Source organism: Primulina tabacum, chromosome 6 (assembly GCF_025594145.1).
Source record: "Primulina tabacum isolate GXHZ01 chromosome 6, ASM2559414v2, whole genome shotgun sequence".
Lineage (NCBI taxonomy): Eukaryota > Viridiplantae > Streptophyta > Magnoliopsida > Lamiales > Gesneriaceae > Primulina > Primulina tabacum.
This window is the reverse complement of record NC_134555.1, coordinates 7,025,933-7,047,892: the sequence shown is the minus strand read 5'-3', so window position 1 is coordinate 7,047,892 and position 21,960 is coordinate 7,025,933. Positions and strand designations below refer to the sequence as shown.

General features: G+C 34.4%; 4 protein-coding genes across 4 annotated transcripts; 1 reads left to right on the top strand and 3 right to left on the bottom strand.

Annotated features, from left to right (window-relative positions):
* The first annotated feature begins 5,293 nt into the window (after positions 1 to 5,293).
* Positions 5,294 to 8,725, top strand: LOC142549054 (cytochrome P450 CYP72A219-like). Its single transcript, XM_075657799.1, has 5 exons — positions 5,294 to 5,669; positions 6,759 to 6,979; positions 7,170 to 7,414; positions 7,632 to 8,016; positions 8,137 to 8,725. Exons 1-5 carry the CDS (start codon positions 5,372 to 5,374, stop codon positions 8,578 to 8,580), a joined length of 1,593 nt encoding a protein of 530 aa, XP_075513914.1. The 5' UTR covers positions 5,294 to 5,371; the 3' UTR covers positions 8,581 to 8,725.
* A 1,599-nt stretch (positions 8,726 to 10,324) lies between these two features.
* Positions 10,325 to 10,909, bottom strand: LOC142549975 (uncharacterized). The gene has a single exon (XM_075659221.1). The coding sequence runs from the start codon at positions 10,907 to 10,909 to the stop codon at positions 10,325 to 10,327; it is 585 nt and encodes a 194-aa protein (XP_075515336.1).
* Positions 10,910 to 11,467: 558 nt separating this feature from the next.
* Positions 11,468 to 13,933, bottom strand: LOC142549053 (nifU-like protein 3, chloroplastic). The gene is made up of 4 exons (XM_075657798.1): positions 13,659 to 13,933; positions 13,448 to 13,565; positions 12,232 to 12,530; positions 11,468 to 11,743 (listed from the first exon to the last, which is right to left on the bottom strand). Exons 1-4 carry the CDS (start codon positions 13,719 to 13,721, stop codon positions 11,552 to 11,554), a joined length of 672 nt encoding a protein of 223 aa, XP_075513913.1. The 5' UTR covers positions 13,722 to 13,933; the 3' UTR covers positions 11,468 to 11,551.
* A 985-nt stretch (positions 13,934 to 14,918) lies between these two features.
* On the bottom strand, positions 14,919 to 20,427 carry LOC142549052 (putative alpha,alpha-trehalose-phosphate synthase [UDP-forming] 7). The gene is made up of 4 exons (XM_075657797.1): positions 20,130 to 20,427; positions 17,763 to 19,856; positions 16,694 to 16,967; positions 14,919 to 16,058 (listed from the first exon to the last, which is right to left on the bottom strand). Exons 2-4 carry the CDS (start codon positions 19,748 to 19,750, stop codon positions 15,720 to 15,722), a joined length of 2,601 nt encoding a protein of 866 aa, XP_075513912.1. The 5' UTR covers positions 19,751 to 19,856; positions 20,130 to 20,427; the 3' UTR covers positions 14,919 to 15,719.
* Positions 20,428 to 21,960: the final 1,533 nt, after the last annotated feature.

Below are 21,960 nucleotides of genomic sequence, written 5' to 3'. Positions count from 1 at the left end.
ACAATATTTTGATATTTGAAGAACACATAAAATGCTTCAACAATGCATCTTTAAAAACAGTGAAAATGATAAGCAAATGCAATAAACAAATAGACACGAATTTGTTTATGGATGTTCGGAGATTTCAAACACTCCTACGTCACCCCTTCTTACCCTTGGGAAGGATCCACTAGAAGACTTTGATTTATACAACTACTTGTACAAACCCATTCCGGAAGGGCAGCACCCAACTAGAACTCCTAGCACTCAAGATTGTAGGCAGCACCTCACAATCAGCATATTGTTTAATGTCTCATATGCAAAGACTACATACACAAGTTTATTGTCTTTGTGCAAGACTCACTCAACTAATATTTGAAGTTCAACTCTCTTGTATATGTGTGAGTGATTGTGTGTGAGGAATTTATCATTTACAGTGTATATCTCAAATGTATCCTCACACAAGGGCTTGTGCTCTCAACTAGCTGATATCATCATGCTAACTGCCCATGCTTTGAATCCACTTCAAAAGCTGTTGTTTGATCTTCAATATGTTGTATTTATAGGCTCCAACACTGATATATACGTTAGACACAGGAATATGACCGTTGGAAAGTTTCTGTGCTGTTTCTGGAATTGCAACGGTCAAATTCGTCTTGCTGGACATTTTCTCGACTGGTCAACTCTGGTCAACTGGTCAATCAGTTCAACTGGTTCAGTTGGACTGGTCTTTCATTCCAGGACTAAACAATTGGAGTCCAACTTGAGAAGTAGTAGAATAAGGAAGTGTGGATATGCAAAAGATCCATACAAAGGATAACATAGCTGATTTTCTGACCAAGCCAGTGAACATTGATAACTTTGAGTAGTGTAGATCCTCAAGTGACCTAGCGAAAACGTAAGCGGCAGGGAATGATAAGATTGAAAAGATGTATGGAAATATGTTTGATTATCAATCAAATATCCAAGTGGGAGAAATGTCGCAATTAATGCAATTAATATTGAGGGAGGTTGGCAGATAGTGGGTTGTGGTTGTCTTATTTATGACATAAAATATTATAATGAAATTCTTTCCATATTACATGTGGTTTTTACCCTAATAATTTTTAGGGGTTTTTCCCGTAAATCTAGGTGTTCAATTTATTCTTTATTTTCCATATATATTATCTCAAGTTGCCGCACGTGGGATCAACAGCCTCTAGTTTGTTGGGTATTTCAAACTCGTATGACATTCAAAAGATTCATTAGAAGAACACCCAATGTTTATATATATATATATATATATATAGAGATATATCTCACAAAATACGACCTGTGAGACCGTTTCACACAAGTTTTTACCATAAACTATCAATGGAGCTTCTAGAACAATAATCATCCGTCATGGCTTAAGTCACTATTCTTGGACTTTGGCTGGGAAGCGTCAGTTTCGAAGGGCAAAGACTATTAATAGTATGATCATTATTATAGCTATAGTAAATGATAGATGTTATTAATACATTTACATATATTATATCATATTATATTTTGTTTTATGTAAAGATTTAACAGAAGGGCCAGAAACAAAGGAATATTTTTAAAAAAAATTCAATTTTCTCAGGCATGAATAAAGCTATGACATTACATATGACAAAAATTTGTGTGAAACGGTCTCACATGTCGTATTTTATGAGACGAATATCTTATTTGGGTCATCCATAAAAAAGTATTATTTTTTATGCTAATAATATTATTTTTTACTGTGAATATCGATAAAATTGACTTGTCTCACAAATAAAGATTCGTGAGACCGTCTCACAAGAAATCTACTCGTTACATTTTTATTAAAATGATAAATGAAAACTTTATTGCTTTGTTGCTCTTGTAAAAGGAAATGGTAGGCTTCACCGCCTCGATTTGTGTGCTTTGGAAAATTTTGAATGTTTATTTTATTTTATTTATATAATTTCTGGAATGTTTTTGTTTTGAAATTATATTTCGAGACTCAGGACCTCACTACCAAATAATTATTGGTCCAATTGACCAATTGGGCACGTTCACACACATGTTGCATAATATGTATATATATTATTCAACAAACAACAAAAATAAGCAACTAAGATAAAACTTTTAGAGGAATTTGTTGGCTCAATCGAGTCAAACCCAAAGAAAAAATTACCTCAACATGCAATTGTGAATAATAAATATTGCCGCCAATTTTCAACCATGAAATACCATTATAATTTTTTACTTAAAAAATTAACTTTTAAACTATTAGTAGAAAAAAAAATTTGCACGTGGGTAACGAATTTGAGTATATTATAAATATTAGGTTAAATTTACAAATCAATGTAGACACATAATTTTTCATAAATTATTAAATGACAAATATTATTTCACAGTTTATTTATCAATTCAAACAATCATGGTTTAATTTCTCACATTTTTTCTTCTTTGATTTTTGAATCATTCAATATATTTTCATCTATTTTAAATTTATTATTTTTCTCGCTACTTCGTTCGATTAAATTTAGCAATCCATCATCATATCTGATTTACATGTTTCTTTTTTATCACCAGAGTTGATGTTGATTAGTCTATTTAATACCTTCTTATTTTGTTTATTTGAGTCGTTCATATTTCGGGTCTTATTCCATTTTATTTTGTCTTGTTTTTTTTTAAGTCTCACTTGGTTTCTCCACATCTTTCACCACAATTGACAACACATTATTGTTCTTAGTAACTAATTTGTCTAATTTGAAATGAAATTTGTGATGTTTCTTGTTTGGTTATTTAAGGTTCTCTTTAAGTTTAGACATATTTTTTCTTCGTAGATGAATTAATTCATACTTAAATAAGTTTTCAGTTCAGTTCTTTGGACACGTTCAGGCAATTTACAAGCATAAAAAAAAATTCATCCAATATTACTCTCATAGAACTCTCATTTATTTCATGTCCCAACATATTTATATATTCAACCAGAAAAACTGATAATTCCACAAAATTATTATTTCATGAGATAAATGACAAACACTACAACCTCAAAACTGGTATATGTTACCTTATATTTTAGATTAATAGACGAATCAATTATTTAAAATCAAATGATAAAATCCATTTTATAATGTCTAAATTCAAATAATAAATGGTGAAAAAAATATCACATATCTATATAGCAAAACTAAAATATAAATTTGATTTTTTACTTGTATAGTTTATATTTTTAAGAAATGATATTCACTTCAACGTAATAATCTAATTATTCATGCATGGGTATGAACTTTGATTTATAATAATGTTACGAAATGAGGGGAAAAATAAAGGAATCAAGAAAGAACTATATATTTATTTTTTGAAATATATCACATTTTCTCAATATTTTTATCGAATCAATGATATTAAAAAATCTATCAATTAACAAATCAATAATCACTTCAACTTATAATTTATTAATAATAATAAAGAATAATAATTATATATACATTTCTATTTGAAAGAAAAAATTTGAAATATAAAAAAATAGAACATAAAAATCATGAGGGTCATATATAGTTTCTTAAATAATATCAACTTAACATAATGGTAAGAACAAATAAATTAAACAATTTTACATATCCAACATCGGGAGAAAAAAATTTGAACACGTGTTATATAAAATTTGATTGTTCGAAAAAAATGAAAAAAAATACAATACTCCGTTGAAGAATTGGCATTGGTTTACAAAATAACTTATTCAAATTACCTGAATCGTCATATGAAATTATCATAAAATGAAAAAAAAACATGATCGAATATATCTAAGTTATAAAAATAATAAGAAGAAGAACATGTATTGTAGTTGCGTAAAAAAATCAAGTACATTTTTATCCATAAAATATTACAAATCAAAATGAAATTAAAATATGATTTTAAAAAAAATTACTGCAACTTAAGTGTGTTAATTAAAATATGTGAAATGAGATCATATAAATTATTATAATCAGATAAATACGAAAAATTGAAAATTTTGTGATAAATAATTTACTTTGAATAGTTTTAATTTAAATAATATTAGAGATTGAATTCCTAAATATTTTAACAATTATTTTGTCATTTGCTTTTTTAACTTTGACTTTCTTATTTCTTTGTTTTTTATTAGGCGGTTTAATTCCAGAGTTACATCTGGATGTTCAATCTTTGCACCACTCTTTTTGGTAGCATCCATTAATTCAAACTTAATTTGAAAGTCATATTTTGACCCAGATGTTTTCGAGATACCACTAATAACCAACGAATGACAAGTGTTTTTCCTGATACGGATAATATTTCAATAGAAATTTGATGAGTCGATGCACTTACATGTATTGTTTTTACTGATATATCGTACTTTTGTCATTTTATCATTTTTCGAATATTTAACATTAATTTTTTTCTTTCTTTGTTTATTGTTGGACGCTTTAATTCTATAATTACATCTCGAGTCTTGAGATTCAATTTTTTTATTATATATGTTGCTTTGAAGACTTGAAAGTTTTCCGACTACAATTATATTAAAAAAAAAACAACCAGATTTAAATAATGTGTAATTTCAATTTACAACTTTAAATTAAATAAATTTTTGTTCACATTGATCATTATTTTCATTATTATATGAAGATTTTGAGTTTTTTTGAGTCGAATGAATTAATGTATTTCGATTTCACAAAATAATAAAAAAAAAACCAGACGAAATCATAGTAGCGTTGATTTCGTCAATAGATCAATCAACACAATACATAGATTAATCTCTTATTTTCAAATATCCATGCTCTTGTTCTAACATAGCTATCAATGTTTTAATTTAATCCTAACTATTTTTTAAAATAATTATATTTTCGGACTCGAGACCTCACTTTTGCCGCTAGACACGTTCAGGCACATGTTGCATATATATGTATATTATTTAACCAAAAAAGAATTAAGATAAAGCTTTAGAGGAATTTGCTGGCTTAATCGAGTCAAACCCAAAGAAGAGATTACCTCAAGTCGCAATTGTGAATAATAAATGTTGCCAATTTTCAAACATGAAATACCATTATAAATTTTTACTTTTAAATAAAAGAAAAAAAAAAAGATTTAACTTTTGACTAAATCTCTCATTAGACGATCTAATAAATCTTTATCTGTAAACGAGTCAATGCTATCGATATTCACAATAAACAATATTACTCCTAACATATAAAATAATATTTTTTATAAATAACCCAAATAAAAAATCCGTGTCACACACAGATTTTTGTCATAACTTTTAAACTATAAAGCCACGTAGGTTTTGAAGTTATCAAAATACTTCTTCTTCTTCTATATATCTATATCTATCCACCCATCTATCCATTCCACACCGTAAAAAGAAAAAAAGAAAAGTCAGCAAGAGCAACAAGTAATCAACATAGTAATGGAAATGGGAGTTCAAGAACTAATGAGGTACGCCACAAATACAATCTCAGCTTTTGGTGTCTTGGCGCTGCTCATTTTCGTATGGAGAGTGGCGAATTGGGTGTGGTTCAGGCCGAAGAAGATGGAGAAACTGTTGAGGAAGCAGGGTTTCAATGGGAATCCCTATAGATTCATCCATGGGGACTTGAAAGAATTGTGGAAGATAATGGAAGAAGCAAAATCAAAGCCCATAAGTCTCGATGATGATATCAGACCAAGGGTCATTCCATTTCCCTTCAAAACCATCAAAAAATATGGTATGTCCGGCTTCTGATTTTACTTCGTTTTCTTGAATTTGTTGTCTTCTGAATATTTCAAATGTAATTTTACACTATGTTTTTGGAATCTAAAACAAAACAGAGCAAGAGTTTAATCCCTCTTCTCAATGACACTTTCCTCTCCTTTGTTCACACTTGCTTCCAACATCGAGAGAACTGTCCGAGTTCTTAACCTCCAGAAAAGATCCAAAAGAAAAGTCTCTGTTTCTCTTTTCCTGAAACCATCTATATATATGTATACCTTCCAGTCACTTTCTTGAACTAGCACAACAACTCTTCTCAACTGTCACAACCGCCAGTGGCTTCTTTCAAAAGAGCAATTATCAGAATACTCCTTTTTCTTGGTTGCTGCACATTCTTAGGATCAACCTATTGATGACACTCATTTAACAGCATATCAAAGATGTTGGAATTATAGGAGGATCGAAAATTGGTTGCTTCGAGTTAGCACTGGCTGAGTGAAACAATTTTAAGCATGAGTTGGGTAATGAGTGTGAAGATTTGGTTAGCGGTCACCTGATTGACTTTATAACAGAAGAGCCAAAAATCAATACATGCTGAACTAAAGTCTGAAGAGTAGTTTTCTTTTAAAAAAATGTTGGAGAGCTGACGGAGAGTGATCGAGATATGATGTTTGAGTTGTTGTATAATATTAAAGATTTGAGTTGCATTGTTGACAAAGTGACAAACATTCAGTATAACCATTGCTATTAGAGTGGAGGTTGTATTTTTTATTTCCATGAGTTACAAGGTGGTATGATTATTGGGAGGGAGTTCTTGGGGAATAATAGTTTGCTTTGGAGAACGATCGAAACTTGATGATCGTACTTGCGTTAGGGTAAAGCGTTTAAGAAAGTTTAAATAAAGATGTTATGTCAACTGTAGTTTTTGGCAGTAATAACCGCTGAATCCAAAAAATTTATGGCCTAAATGGATATTTTTCACAGAAAACATATGTAACGATCATTATGCATAAGAAAAAACATCAGTTGGTATGAACATAAATATTTTTCTGTAAGCAGGCTAAGTAGTTCAAGTGTGTCTGATTTTAGTATTCATGCCTTGCAGGAAATGCATCGTTTTTTTGGCTTGGGCCAAGGCCTATAGTTATTATCACAGATCCTGTACTTGTAAAAGAGGTGATGTCGAAGAGTAATCTATACCAGAAGCCCAAAAATGAGAATCCTCTGACCAAGCTACTTGCGCAAGGATTAGTGAGCTACGAGACAGATAAATGGGCAAAACACAGAAAAATCATCAATCCCGCTTTCCATCTCGAAAAGTTGAAGGTTTTCTCTATTGAATCATACCCTTGATATGCTGATTCCATTCCCAGATCATGATAGAAAACCTAGGCAGATTATCTGTGAATGTAATCAAAATGAGAATTGGGAAGCCTTATTATAGGCTGGTCGAGAAATATTGTTTTAACTAGTTAGTTACTGTATATGTTGATATGCTTCTTTTGCTTTTGAGCAGCTAATGATTCCGGCCTTCAATTTGAGTTGTGAGGACGTGTTGAGCAAGTGGGATAAAAGCATGTCCCCAGAAGGATCTTGCGAGGTGGACGTGTGGCCACATCTACAAAACTTAACGAGTGATGCAATATCAAGAACGGCATTTGGTAGTAGCTATCAAGAAGGAAGAAAAATATTCGAACTTCAAAAAGAACAGATGCAGCACTTTGCTAAGGTTGTCCGATCAGTTTACATACCTGGGTGGAGGTAACGAAAATGAGATAATGGTTTGTAAACTCTACATCTCCATATAATCTTTTCTAGAGACTTCATATTATAGAAGTTGACGCAGCATGTAGATTTTAAGTAAAGGATAAGTGAAATTTGGCAAGAAACTGTTCTCAAGAATTGAACCATCTTCGTTAGTTCGATGAGTTGTGAGAGCTTCTCATTTCTGATCATGCTACTTTCATTTTTTTCTCAGATTTGTGCCTACTAAAAGGCACAGAAGAATGAAAGAGATTGAAAAACAAGTTCAGTCTTCAATAAGGAGTATTATAAGTAAAAGGGTTAAGGCAACGAAAGCGGGGGAAGCACGACATGACGACTTATTGAGCATATTGTTGGAATCAAATTTCAAAGAAATCGAACAAAGTGGTGACAAGAGCGATGGAATGACCATTGACGAAGTAGTAGAAGAGTGCAAACTGTTTTATTTTGCTGGACAGGAGACTACTTCTATTTTACTCGTGTGGGCAATGATCTTATTGAGTAAACATCCCGAGTGGCAAGCGAGAGCTCGAGAAGAGGTTTTGCAAGTCTTTGGGAACCAAAATCCGGAATTCGATGGCTTGAATCAACTGAAAATTGTTTGTAGTTCTCAATTCAACATTTGCATTTACCTAATCATACAAGTCTAATGTTTGATACATGTTTGACCTAGCATCTTTTTTTTTTTTTTTTGTAACTCTCTCTCTGTTTTTTTCCAGGTTACCATGATTTTGTACGAGGTCTTGAGGCTTTACCCACCTGTAGTTGCTCTTACTCGAAGGGCTACTGAAGAAATGAAACTAGGGGAATTTACGTTTGCGGAAGGCGTGCATTTGTCCATGCCGATAATGTTATTGCATTACGAGCCCGAGATTTGGGGGGACGATGCATTGGAGTTCAATCCTGAAAGATTCAATTATGGAGTGTCCAAGGCACAAAAAGGCCAGGGCATATTCTTCCCATTCGGTTGGGGACCCCGAATTTGCGTTGGACAAACTTTCGCAATGGTAGAGGCAAAAATGGCAATGGTTATGATTCTGCAACGATTCTCTTTCGAGCTTTCAGCTTCCTATACGCACGCTCCTCAGGGATTTGTGCTTCTTCAGCCTCAACATGGTGCACACTTGGTCCTGAAAAAGTGTATCATCAAGCAAAATAATTAGCTAGAATAGTAGCATATCATGTGTTGATTAAACCCCATACCACATAGCTAATGTGATGCAATAAGGGCGTGATATAGCATTGGGATAATGATATATGGATAATTGGTATGATATTATTATAAAATATATCTTGCTTTGTGCTCGATATCGATGCTACTTTTCGTTACAAGTGATGCATCATGTTAAGAACACTATTTTATCATGCGATTGGATTACAATTTTTTTTAAAAAAAAAAGTTTGGGTGAATTTTATTTTATTTTTAAAAAATAAAACTCATTCAGTTATTCTTGACTGCTTGGGTTGTTAAAGGCAGCTACGTAATTTAACGACACAAAATATGATGAGTAGCCATCTAAGATAAACCAGGAATTAAGCAATATGGTATCTGAATTCAAAATGTAGATACTGATTTGTGGCATAAGTTGGGATTCCATGGCTTCTCTCTTTGCCATCAAAGGATTTCCAGTTATCGTGCAACACCATTTTGCATGCGTGGAGCACCCTGCTCAAGAAGCTTCACAGCTCGAATAAGTTTTCAGGATTTCAGATATTCCATATACAAATCTTGGTTGATGCTCAACAGAACATGATCAAATATGCAGACCGGATTTGCTAAATAGAAACCTGTTCGAATTTTTAAGGTAATTTTTTTAAAAATAAATATCCCTAAATCAAATTCAGTCATCTTTCTACATAAATCGCAAAACAAAACAAGTAAGCCTAATGCACAGCACACGTTCTAATTGAGTTGTTAAATAACATGATTTGATGATTTTAGGTAATCTCTTTCAAACATTCAAGAAATAAAGATAACAAAATAAAGAACCTGAAACTTCAAGGAAAACCACACCCTATCCCTAGGGGTCCTCCAAATCTCACCGTACCCATTGTAGTAAGCAAGCCTTCGGCCGAGTCTACTCCGAGATATATACTTTTTAACTCCCAAGCGTGTTTCATATATGACAAGAAAACACTTACGGGTAAACTAGAGTTTGGATTTTCAGAATTATTCCCACACTGAAAGTAGTGGCCGAGTCTAACAAATGCAATGAAGTAGAGAATACATTCTACATCTCGCTGAATCCATTATACCATATGTGCGAGTTCTATGACAAGGTCACACTTATGGGTAAACTAGAGTTTGGATTCAACTCGAGACAAATGCTAACCAAATTCCAGAATTATTCCCACACTGAAAGCAGTGGCCAAGTTTAACAAATGCAATGAAGTAGAGAATACATTCTACATCTCACCGAGTCCATTATACCATACGTGCAAGTTCTATTACAAGGTCGAAGTAAATTATTAGAATTCAGTGGTGGTTGAGGGCCAGTTATCCTTAAAAAAAACAAAATATCAAACTTTAAAACAGCATTTGGATGCATAGGTTTGAGCTTCTTGGATTTATATTCCGTCTCCCTAATGTATCATGCAAAATTGGCTTTACAAAAATTAAATTCACTTTTCAAATTCAAATAATTGTTAGGGCCATTGAAATTTACCATCAGAAGCAGTTAAGTGTAACCCATTAATCTCAAAGTTCAAATCACGGACCCAAATTTAATAATATATATCACAGAAGCAAATGGAAATTAGCTGCAAATTGAAATATGCAAGTAATACACTAATACCGGACAAAACACAATTCCATAACATGAACTGATACATATCAATACAGATCCTTATACAGAATGTATTTGATTATTCTTAAAAACAATCATACGAAGATAATTCTACAAAGGATCAAACCACTTCATTGGCAGGCGGCGCGGCCTTCTTGACGGCATCACCACCATCAATCACCTTAGATTCTGCAGGAATCTTAACGTACCCGAATTTCTTGGCGGCGCTGATGTCATCGTCTTCGCTGTCAGAACCATCGGAAAAGTCAAAATGGCGGGGGGAGAAGAGTGCCCAAACAAAGAATATCGCGGCGCCGGTGAGGACCCCAAAACCAACACCAACAAGAAGAGCCCCAACAACTCCCATGATATCTTTGCTGCGATCGCGAATAGAGCTGGAGACGGAGGAGTAGAATCTCACAGGAGCTTCGGATGACGCCATCGACGACGAGTGGGCTTCGTCGTCGAAAGAGTTTGAGCCGAATCTGAGAGAAGGCTGACTGTGGGGGAATCGAGCGGCGGCGGTGGTGAATATGAGAGAGAGATACCGGGGGTTCTGAAGAAGGGGATCTGGATTAGGGTCACGGGGGTAATATGTGGTGGTGGTGGTGGTGATAAAGAATATGGTTTTGCAGGGGCGGGCGGAGACCGAGACGGCGGCTGCGAGGAGGCAGAGGACGAGGATAGAGGGTACGCACTTCGCCATTTTCATAGCTCCCAGAGAAGAAAATGGCAGAGGTGGGACAAAGTCAATTTGGTACACAATCAAGAAACTGCAACTACCGATATTGGGGGTTTGTTTCAACCTCTTTGGTTTTAAGATATTTTATATCTGATTTTTATAAATATGAGTTTTTAAATGTAATTAATTTGTCCCATCCAACCATTGTCATACATGTTACTGTGGATATTGTGGATAAATACGAGTTTTCAAATGTAATTAATATTCTTAACATAAAAAATAATATTTTTCATGGATAACTTAAATAAGAGACGCGTATCATAAAATACGACATGTAAAATCATGTCACATAAGTTTTTGCCTTACTTTATTTCTAAGATATTTTACGTCTGATTTTTATAAATATGATTTTTAAATGTAATTAATTTGTCCATACAGCCATGGTGATACATGCTACTGTGGATATTGCGTTGTAGCGTTCTGTATTGCCCAAACAAACTGCCCATCGATCCATGCTCGTTGTTTTTTTTTAAATGTAATTAATTAAATATTGCAAAACAGGTTTCAATTAAATAAATCCTCTAAAGTCGGAACTTTTCTCCATAAAAAAATGTTCTGGAAATGTAAATCAACCTTAATTTGGATTCTTACAAAAAAATATATATTTCATTCTATCAACTGAACAGCAGCAATAACTGGTATTTTTTCTCTCAACTTTTGCGTTAGAGCTACACGAACTGTCATCACTCCAGCCGCAGGTCCGCTCAGTCGAACTTTTACAACATAGTCGTTTATTTGGATGAGCTCGAGTATACCACCGCCCGTTCCAGACAAGTACGGCCTGATCTCTGATAGAACCTGGAAAAGAATCAAAGCTCAAATATTGGTCGTTCTCCGTTTATATTTTACATCTAGAGCTTGTGTTTTACTCAAACTGATTCCAAGCTCCAAAAAAGAAACTTTTTATTATTTAAGCTAAGCTGGAGTTGGAGTTTCAAGACTTCAGTTCATCGTAAACATTCGTTTAGTGTCGGGCTCCATGAAGCTAATGTTTGAATCATGGCTATAATTTGCAAGCTCGATTAACTTCCAAATATTGATAAATTTAACAAGAAACATGATTGCAGTCTGGTATTTCCCCATCAAAACTCAGACCCATGAAACAAAGTAAGTGTAACATACCAACTCCCTCTAACTCTGTTTGAAAGTATCATATTGAATTATGACATAGTTTTAGATCAACGTTTATTACTGTGAAAGTAGTAGTAGTGAGCAGCTCCAGGGCATCTTGATGGAACGTTGAAATTCTTAAAAACTATAGTCTGAAAGAAAAATGCCTGCGTTACCTTCTCCACATTTTCCTCATTCAACTCGAGGCCGGTTTTCGTGTCAAGTATCTGCTCAACTGATTCAATCTCGGGGATCTTGTCCCTTAGGCGAGTCTCAATCCCCATTTTGAGTGTCATGGTTGAACTCGGGCACGATCCACAAGCACCTTGGAGCTTAAGTACCACAACAAGACCATCAATTTCATGTAGTACAACATTTCCTCCATCTGCCATAAGACCTGGCCTCACTTCATCCAACACCTTCTCAACATTATACTCAGTTAATGGCAACACGCAAATAGGTGAAACCACAAGTCCTTCATTCATCAAACAACTTAAGTCACAATTTATAACACACAAAATTTCAAGAATCATGAACTTGGATCGAATATTATTCAGATTCTCACAATAGCCCGAAATATTCAACTTTAGATCTCATTCTCCAAAGAGTTTACTTTCTAATAAAATTCTTGTTTCCAAATCTTGAATGATTTTTTTTATGGAATAAAATCTAAGACAAAAGAAGCATATAAATATAAAAGATAGCTGTTATGAAAGGTGTGCGCAGGAGAGAAGAGAGACGCCACAGAAACAAGCACGAGAATTGAAGATTTACATCGAGAGATAAGTGCTCAAGTCAAGGCATATTGTTGTGTTTCCGTGAAGTGTAGAAGACACGCAAACACAACAACTAATCAAAGTGCATACTAGTGTGTTGTTCATCAAAAAGATTTTCGACTTCATAAAAGCTGCATATATAGTTTTGGTTATTTAGTTTGATAAGTGTTTTGGTTATTCTTTGCTTTCTCACTCTATTAATGGAGTTTGATTTTCTTTAATTCACTATTATTGTTTTTTGTGTAAATTAAAAATATTTTTTAATGAATCTTTTGATCCTAAGACATCGCAGAAATGAACATAATTGTACATAATTCTTTGTATGTTGTTTTATTTGCATAAAGTTTTGTATATTGAAATATTCCGCTGCACGTTGTGTCTGGTTCGCACACAACACTTAACATTGAAACACAAGGTCACTTTATTTTTAAATCATACAACCATCATTTACAAAGTTGAATTGCAGAAAATACCAAATTATTCAATCTCCGTAACCAATTCTAAAGGATAACAAAACCTTGTTGATGCAACACAAAATATCCACTTTATAAACATCTAAAAAAACAACATTCTGAAAAAACAAACAGAGAAAAAATAAACGTCTCGCGTCAATTACCGGCATTATGTTTCCTTGGGCGACCGAATGTAAATCCAATAAAGTGTTTGCCATGAAATCTACCTGCATGAAAAGAACTCCATTTCGATGAAAATGTACTCCACTCTAAAATGGGATTCTGCCAAGAAAAGAAAAAGGGAAATTAAAAGATTAATCGCACTTCAAAACGTGGGAAATTTCCTAAAACAAAAAGGAAATCTTAGCTCATTACCTTCCGAAAAGAAGGAACAAATTGCTGAAAAGAATGATTCATATGAGCGGAGAGCGCACACATCGTGCACCTTGTCGTTTGCTTTCAAGGAATCATGAGAGAACCCAGTATCAGATTAAAGATTACTTGAATAATAGTTCATACGAAGAACAGAAGAAAAACATACAAGAATTCCAGGAGGTATTGAAACGAATAACGAAATTGTGGTTGAAAGATGCCATTTTTTTTAAGGAAGAAGACAAATAGGATTGAATTCGTGGATAGAATAGGAGTTCTTGCAGGTGAGCTGAGATGAGGCCACGTCATTAATCTCTTGGTTGATAACAATATCAACCGTAGGGTAAATTTTGTAAATCTATAATAAAAAACTAATCATCGAGGTAGGCATGTTGTGTGTCGTAAATATATGTCGTTGATATATTATATTTGAATTATGAAAAACAATAAATCAACCAGACAAATATTACAAGCACACAAGTGAAAAAGATAGTTAAATTAACCGTAAATAAAAAGATAGATCGAGAAAAAATAACCACACAATATTCCAAATACACAAATAGAAGGAGATGACTAATGTTAATCATAAAAAGATAGATTGAGAAAAAATAACCGCACAATATTCCAAATACACAAATAGAATGAGATGGTTAATGTTAATCATAAATAAAAAGGTAGATTGGGAAGAAAAGTTAGTATCATCGTCAAAACAGTTTTTATCAGTCTCTTGATTATTATAAAATAATATAAATATTAAAAAAAACCCAATTAAATTAAAAATATATAAAATTCCGGATTACTAAAATAGGACAACCACTCATATAATTTTGTGTATTAATTGGAATATGTATTTTAAATCTTGGAATCTGTATTTTGTTTTTTTTTACAAGCAAGCAATTTACATTTTTATTTTCTTTTTTAAAAATTATGTTCGAATACATGACAGCAAGTGTTAACATAACAAGAACAGCCATTCTCCAAGTTTAAAGGACATAACACTGAAAGCTAACGAATTCTCCAACAATTTTTCATGCCCTGAAGAATATTCAAGAATTTTGATGGAATGGAATGACTATTTTGAGCAGACGAAACTTGGCAACTATACCAACTTCGATAATTTTTCTCACGCTACCAATACCATTGATCATCCTGTTTATGCTCATTCCTCGAGGCCTATACAAAACTAAATGTTACTCTGAAGCCACAAAATACAGCGCACCAAACACCAACTACCAACTTCTTAATACACTTTGTAGATGAGAATGAGAGCAACAATGCCAACACTCATACTGCTAAAAGAAACAATGCAACAATCGAAGCATCCAAGAATTCATAAAAAGAAAAAAGACAAAAACAAAAAAGAATGATGAATATTTATCAGTTGTCACTTAAACATTCTGCAAGACTTTATTGCAATTATCCAACCCATATGCACATATTATCTGTCTGGATCCCCTTCACGGAACAGAAAACAGGTTTGACCTGTATATATAGCACTTTGCTGAAGTCAATAGAGCCAATCGACATGGATAGGCTGCCACGATAGCAACTTTACAAGAATTTATCAGTTCGAGTACACCATTGGTCATGTTACATTGAGTTTGCTTTAATCGACGAACAAGACTTCTAAGAACTTGAAATTTCACCTTGAGATTGATTAATATGAAACAGAGGTGAAACCAATCTCAATACATCTCTCTCGGTGGACTTCATGCTAGTTTGAAGAAGATATTCTGCTACTCTTTCATTGCAGCAAGAATCATTATGATGCCAAAAGATCAGTCAAAGTTTGCTTACTATCTAAAAGAGCATTATAAGAATAGCCTAGGAAACTGATTTCTCGACTAGTTCCAGACTTCTACCTAGAATCACCCAAAGTATCCCATGCGATAAAATCATAAGTAATTGCACCTTTAGACTCGGCTAAAAGTAAAGAATAGCAAGGAGATGAAAAGTGATAAACCAGAAGATTGCAACATATACATTCTTAAGAACCTAAAATCTAACATGAGGACTGACAGCATGAACTGATTCTAGGGAGTCCGATTGGAGAACTAAACAGATTCAAATAAATGATACGTGACTGCCTTTTCTTGGGGAGCTATCAGATTCCTCATCAGATGAAGCTGGAGAACCAGAAGCTTCGGCTAGAGATTCTAGCATTTCTATCACTTCAGATGAGTCATCCAGATAATATTTGGCTTTGCTTGGTTTTTGCCCCACTGTGCAGGCAAAAACTTCAGTGTTATGAGAAAGAAGTCGCCTCGACACTGCATTACCGATTATTTCAAACATGTCTTCATCGGATCTATCATCACCCACGCAGAGCACAAAATCAACCTTTTTCTCATTCTCGGTCATTGATGCAAAAACCTTTTCTGCAACTAGGCCTTTGGTTACACCCTGAATCGAAGAGGCATTCACATTGTTATTACTCAACTTCAAATTATATTATAGAAACACAAGCCCAAAATTTTCAAGTGGATAAACATCTGCCTATGCATGCAAAGGAAAAGGGTAAAAGAGAAAAGAGTGAGAGTTAAGATGCAGGTCACGTAATGTGGGAGCGGGATGCAGATAGTGGACGTATGTGATTGCCAGCCTCTGTTAAAAATATTTTAAAAGAAAAATAAGGGAACTAAAAACAATATTATTTTGGTCAGAACTCTCACAAAATTTTCATTTCTGGCTATAGGAATTCACCTGTTTGTTTTCCTTTTTTTTTAATAAGGAATTTACCCATTTCAGATGTTTTAAGTTGTACACTACTAGTATGAAATTAAATATCTGAAACAAGTCGCATTTGCCACAAATCTTCATACATCAACTAGAATGGAATTTTGATGAAAGAGAGATGATTGTGAAAAGTTTAAGCTTGAGAGATTGGACCCCGTAGAAGGCTATGAAAACCAAGGTTGGACATGCTGGACAACATTAAATGAGACTCCACATTGGACAAATATCAAAAGATATAGAACTAGTGGAAAAAAAAGCTGAAAAGAAAATGTAAGGGCAGAAAGACAGTTATTAATTCATGCCTGAGGCTTGACTTCTACAATAAATTGCCCACTCTTGACAGCAACTGGTTCATTAGCTAAAACACTCTCTAGATGATCCAACATTTCCTTCGCCTGTGAAAAGCCGAATACAGGATCCGCATCCTGATAATGCCAGACCAATGCACTTTCCTTTCTTTCTATTCCAGAACCATCAGTAGCTTCAGTGTATGATTTCATAACTGGTTCTGCGAGGTGCATCCAACCAAAATCAGAACTCTGGGCAGATGTTTCCCATTCTTCTAGTTGTGGCCATCTGCAAAATTTAAGATCCATATGCCATAATGTAGCAAAACAATACAATAAAACTAAAAAGGACATAGAAAAGATCAAAGGACCAATTAGAATTTATTGAAATTACTGATGGTATTTGTGTACCCTTTCTCACCCACAACTCCCCAAGAATGAAAAGAACAAAGAAGGGGAAACAACTAAGGAAAAAAAAGATCATCTCTGAGGACAACATAGAGTTGAAACTTACTTGTAAGACAGACACAAGAAAAAGAATCATCCAGCACAAAAAATAATAAAGTTCATCCATGATCATATGAAATGAGGCCCAGAACACTGAACATAGCCTTCACACAAAATTGCACACTGCAGTTCCGCATGTGCATTTGACCTATGTACATCTCCTCCTCATAAACATTAATCATACAAAAATTAGATGTGCATACAACAGATGGAGTAATGCAAGGAAAAAGTAAGATACCCGGTCAAGAAATATCGAAAGAAGGGAAATATTAGTTATTCTCAAGAATTCTCAGGCAAACATTTCCTCCGTAATAAGATGAAAATAAAATTAACCATGCACAATATTTTTCTATTTTTTATAGGTATACCACGAGGAAGGTATGTTTAGGCTACACAATAGTTTCATGCAGTTTCCATGGTTACTTCATACCTAAAGTCCTATCCACGCAGAAACCCCACTCAATAGCAAAAAGCTATCTAAATTTTTCACTGATAATCCTTACAGTAACAGTTAACTCGTATTAAATGGAAGAACAAGAGATAATAAATATGACAAGGCAGAAAAATAGGGATATACCTTACAAAGTAGCCATGTTCTGCAGCAAGTCCCAACTTCTTGCATGGAAGAAACCACCTGCTTAAGCTGTCCCTTCCTCTTCCGCTTACCATAAAAACTATATTCCTGGGATCAGCAGAGAGTCTATTCAACAGAGAGATAACTTGTGCACTTGGAGTCTTAACAATTGAATTCTGAGGCATTAATGTGCCATCATAGTCCAACAATATAGCCCTGCTTTTAGCCCGACAGTAAGCATCTACAATATCATCCATAGAAAGCTTCCTAAAATTAGGATCCAGGGCCACTACTCGAAAACCAAAACCAAGTCCAATACTCCAGCATCTTTTCCTGAAGTGTTCAGCACAAGTTCTCTCCATGTCTTGCAAGAAGCTTCTTGACCAAAAAGCTACATCATGGGTGCTAACATAACGATAGTGTTTCTCGTGTCGCAACTCCTTCTCTGGATCAGCCATTGATATAGCCTCATTCATTGCCTCGGCAGTTGATTCAACATTCCATGGATTGACACGAATCGCACCACTCAAGGAAGGAGAACAGCCGATGAATTCAGAAACCACTAGCATGCTCTTCTTAGGCCCACTCAAATCAGACCCTGGTTCTGCACCAGATACTCCTTGTCTGCAGACAATATATTCATAAGGAGTCAGGTTCATCCCATCCCTCACGGCTGTCACTACAACACATTCAGCAATGCTATAATAAGCCATTCTCTCGCTGATTGATGATGGACTGTGAATTAAAACTATGGGTTCATATCCAGGCTTCCCAAGTTCCCTGTTAATTCTCTTGCAACTCTCCTCTATTTCAGATCGAATTTCATCCACGTCTATTCCTTTCCCTCTGCTAGGATTTGCAATCTGGACCAGAACAGCCCGTCCTTGCCAATTTGGATGTAGCTTGAGCATCTGCTCCATCGCTAAAAGTTTCAAATTGATACCTTTGAATATATCCATATCATCTACTCCAAGCAACACTGTTTTACCTTCAAACTGCTGCTTTAGCTCCTCGAATTTCATTTTTTTATCTGCATGTCTCATTACAGATTCGATATGGCCCATGTGTATTCCAACTGGCATGATCTTTATCCCAACAGTCCTTCCATAGTAATCCAATCCAATATAACCCCTTTTGGACTGATATTCCAAACCCAACATCCGGCTGCAACAGGAGAGGAAATGACGAGCATAGTCAAAGGTGTGGAAACCAATGAGGTCAGAGTTGAGAAGAGCCTTGAGTATTTCTTCTCTAACTGGAAGTGACCGGTATATTTCAGAAGAAGGAAATGGACTGTGGAGGAAAAATCCCATTCTTAATCGGAGAAAGCGCCTCCTCAAAAATGTGGGTAGAACCATCAAATGATAATCGTGAATCCACACAAAATCATCCTCCGGATTTAGCACCTCGATAACTTTCTGCGAGAACATTTTATTTGCAAACACATATGCTTCCCACATAGATCGATCAAAACGATTCCCGTGATCTGCCGAATAAGGCAACATGTAGTGAAAAAGAGGCCACAACTGCTTCTTGCAAAAGCCGTCATAATACTTTGTCAAAATATTAGGAGGTAAAAAGGCAGCAACACATTTAAATTTCTCAAGAAGATAGTTGGAAACATCATCCTGTTCAATTGGATCAACATCAACAGGTAATGACCCAACATATAGCACCTCCATCTCATCTGGAAATCCGTCCTTGACTCGCAAAAGCACAGAGTCCTCGTTCCAACTGAAACTCCACCCTTTATTGTCCGGCCTTCTCTTTGCTTTCAGCGGTAAAAGATTAGCCACAACAATCATCCTATCACCCGCGATAGAAGACTGATTTTCAGATGCGACACTAACGGCAGAATCATCATCAAGCTCGGCTATATTCCCGGGGAGGGTCATTACCCTTGGGAATCGCTTCCGCTCCTTCTCCCTACCCATAACAGGGAAATTTCCGGATGCTAAATCCAAAAGATTAGTATACGATCTTGACATCATCTTGGCAAAATTTCCTTTAACAACCTCCAAAAATATACAAACTTTTTCTTCAAATCCCGCAAACTGCTAAAAATCACAATCCCCTCTCTGTTCAAAATCAAATAACCTAAACGAGAAATGGGGAAAGGTACTTATTCATATCAACATACCGTAATGAACACCATTACATTCCAAATCAATTCAAGAACATGGTCAATCAAATGTAAACCAGACGAACCAATAATTAATTAATCGATAAGACATTCAACATAATAAGTACACTCCAACAAATAACTCGTCAGAGCTTCCACCATAAAGTAAAACGTCAACACATCTGTGAAAGAACCCAATTCTTAAAACCCTAATTTCCAAAAACATCTAAAGAAACCCAAAAAAGTACCTTAAATTGAGAATCAAAGATCGCCTCCGGGATGAAACTGGGTTGAAATATTGGTTTCTTCAGGTGTTCAAGGCTCAAATCTTCAGCGAAATGGGAGTCAGGGTTTCACGTCAAGAGGGAAAACAAATATGCAGGCTACGGCAGTAGAATAATTTGCGCATATGGATATATAAAATGAATCAACGCGATCCCCTCTTGCAAAAAATAATGTGAAAGAAAAGCAATGGATATGAATATTCAAGAGAATAATTTCATTTTATTATTATATTTTATTTTATTAGGTAAAGTGAACAGAATATCATTTGGGCTGCAATACAAAACGTGTCTGCAAATTAAAGAATACAATTTGAACACAAACCCATTCAATTCACCTCATTATTTGCATATTTGATATTCGAGTTCGAGTTCAGTTTCGAGTTCGAGTTCGAGTTGATAATAATATGAAAACGAAAGTATCAAAGTATAGTTTATTTGTTACATATCCAATTGAGTTTTGATTTTGTATATTAAATATTTAATTTATTTGAAAAGTGCAAGTAGGTCCTGCGCTGGAAATTACACACACAAGAACACCAAAAACGATTTCAACATTTGATTTTTGAAAAAAATGAAGTGGCCGGTAGAGTAGACTTTTCTTATTTTGATAATAGAATAATACACGATGTATTTATTAATTGTGGGAATGTTTGTTTTTATTTTTATTTTTATTTTTTTAAAGATATTTTTATTCTTTCATAATATATCATGCTCTGTAATATAGGATTCCAAAATAGATTATATATATAAAAAAATTAAATGTCTCCAGGTAAACATAAATATTACCGATTAAATTTTTTATTCTTTCATAGAAATATTATATTAAGATTAGGAAGATGTTTAGAGGAGATGAATAAACACCTCACAGAAACTTCATATTCTAAAACTTGAGGCTCTCAACTCGTGTTAGCAGTCAAGAACAAATCTCGATCTTCGATGAGGACATCAGGTAATCCTTGTAAAGGGATGGACAAATGCGGACAGATAAGCTGACTTAATGCAAAGGGTCGTTCAATGGGGGTGTTTAGACCAGTTGGGTTTGACAAATGAACTCTCTGGTGTATACCTAATACCAAAGTTTTTGTCTTTGTTCTTTAGTTCGACATGTTTCTAAGCTTGATTAGTTAGATTCTGATGATCATATATTGTACTGGACTTTAAAAATTGAATGTATTTCTCTTTGCACATGTTTAGTTTCGATTGAGTACAACAGTCAGTAGGATTGCTATCATTACCGCTGAATTCGATACCGGTTTTGTTTCCTGAATGCTTTTGCGGCTCTTGCATTTTCTCAAGACTTTACTAATGACTTATTTTAAATATTGATCAATTCAGCTAGTTTCTTATTCTTAGAATTAAGCTTTTGATACTCATTCATTACTTTTTTATTCTCAGTTCAACTTAGCAATTTCTTCCTTAAGACCTAATAATTCTCCTGACCGTTCCCAATTACGTTCAACATCATTGTCAGTTAGGCTTGCTTGCTTTGCTTTCACTTCCTCGAATGATCGAGAAAATCTCTTGTACTCTATTATCATGTCATTAAGTGAGTGATGAGATATTCTCGTGTGAAATCATTTGAGTTAAAGTAAAATACCTCGTCATTGATAGGTTCCAGCTCAACATCAGTGCCGAGGCATTGTACCACATCTTCATCACTTTCACTGGTTAAGCAGTCTGACTATGATGAGTCATACTCAGAGTCAGCTCACTTGGCTTTGTTGTCTTCAGCTGCAAGCACCTTTTGGTATCTTTTATTTTAGAATGACTTCCTGTCATCCTTATTTGTCTTGGG

What these genes read in the sequence shown, in the direction of transcription:
- LOC142549054 (XM_075657799.1), top strand. Translation starts at nt 5,372, where the DNA reads ATGGAAATGGGAGTTCAAGAACTAATGAGGTACGCCACAAATACAATC. An exon ending in CAAAACCATCAAAAAATATG is followed by an intron (nt 5,670 to 6,758) that starts GTATGTCCGGCT and finishes CATGCCTTGCAG; the next exon opens with GAAATGCATCGTTTTTTTGG. An exon ending in GTTTACATACCTGGGTGGAG is followed by an intron (nt 7,415 to 7,631) that starts GTAACGAAAATG and finishes TTTTTTTCTCAG; the next exon opens with ATTTGTGCCTACTAAAAGGC.
- LOC142549975 (XM_075659221.1), bottom strand. Translation starts at nt 10,909, where the DNA reads ATGGCGAAGTGCGTACCCTCTATCCTCGTCCTCTGCCTCCTCGCAGCC.
- LOC142549053 (XM_075657798.1), bottom strand. Translation starts at nt 13,721, where the DNA reads ATGTGTGCGCTCTCCGCTCATATGAATCATTCTTTTCAGCAATTTGTT. An exon ending in TTGTTCCTTCTTTTCGGAAG is followed by an intron (nt 13,566 to 13,658) that starts GTAATGAGCTAA and finishes TTTTCTTGGCAG; the next exon opens with AATCCCATTTTAGAGTGGAG. An exon ending in ATGAGGAAAATGTGGAGAAG is followed by an intron (nt 11,744 to 12,231) that starts GTAACGCAGGCA and finishes ATTCTTTTCCAG; the next exon opens with GTTCTATCAGAGATCAGGCC.
- LOC142549052 (XM_075657797.1), bottom strand. Translation starts at nt 19,750, where the DNA reads ATGATGTCAAGATCGTATACTAATCTTTTGGATTTAGCATCCGGAAAT. An exon ending in GAACATGGCTACTTTGTAAG is followed by an intron (nt 16,968 to 17,762) that starts GTATATCCCTAT and finishes TAAATTTTGCAG; the next exon opens with ATGGCCACAACTAGAAGAAT. An exon ending in TTGTAGAAGTCAAGCCTCAG is followed by an intron (nt 16,059 to 16,693) that starts GCATGAATTAAT and finishes TCTTCGATTCAG; the next exon opens with GGTGTAACCAAAGGCCTAGT.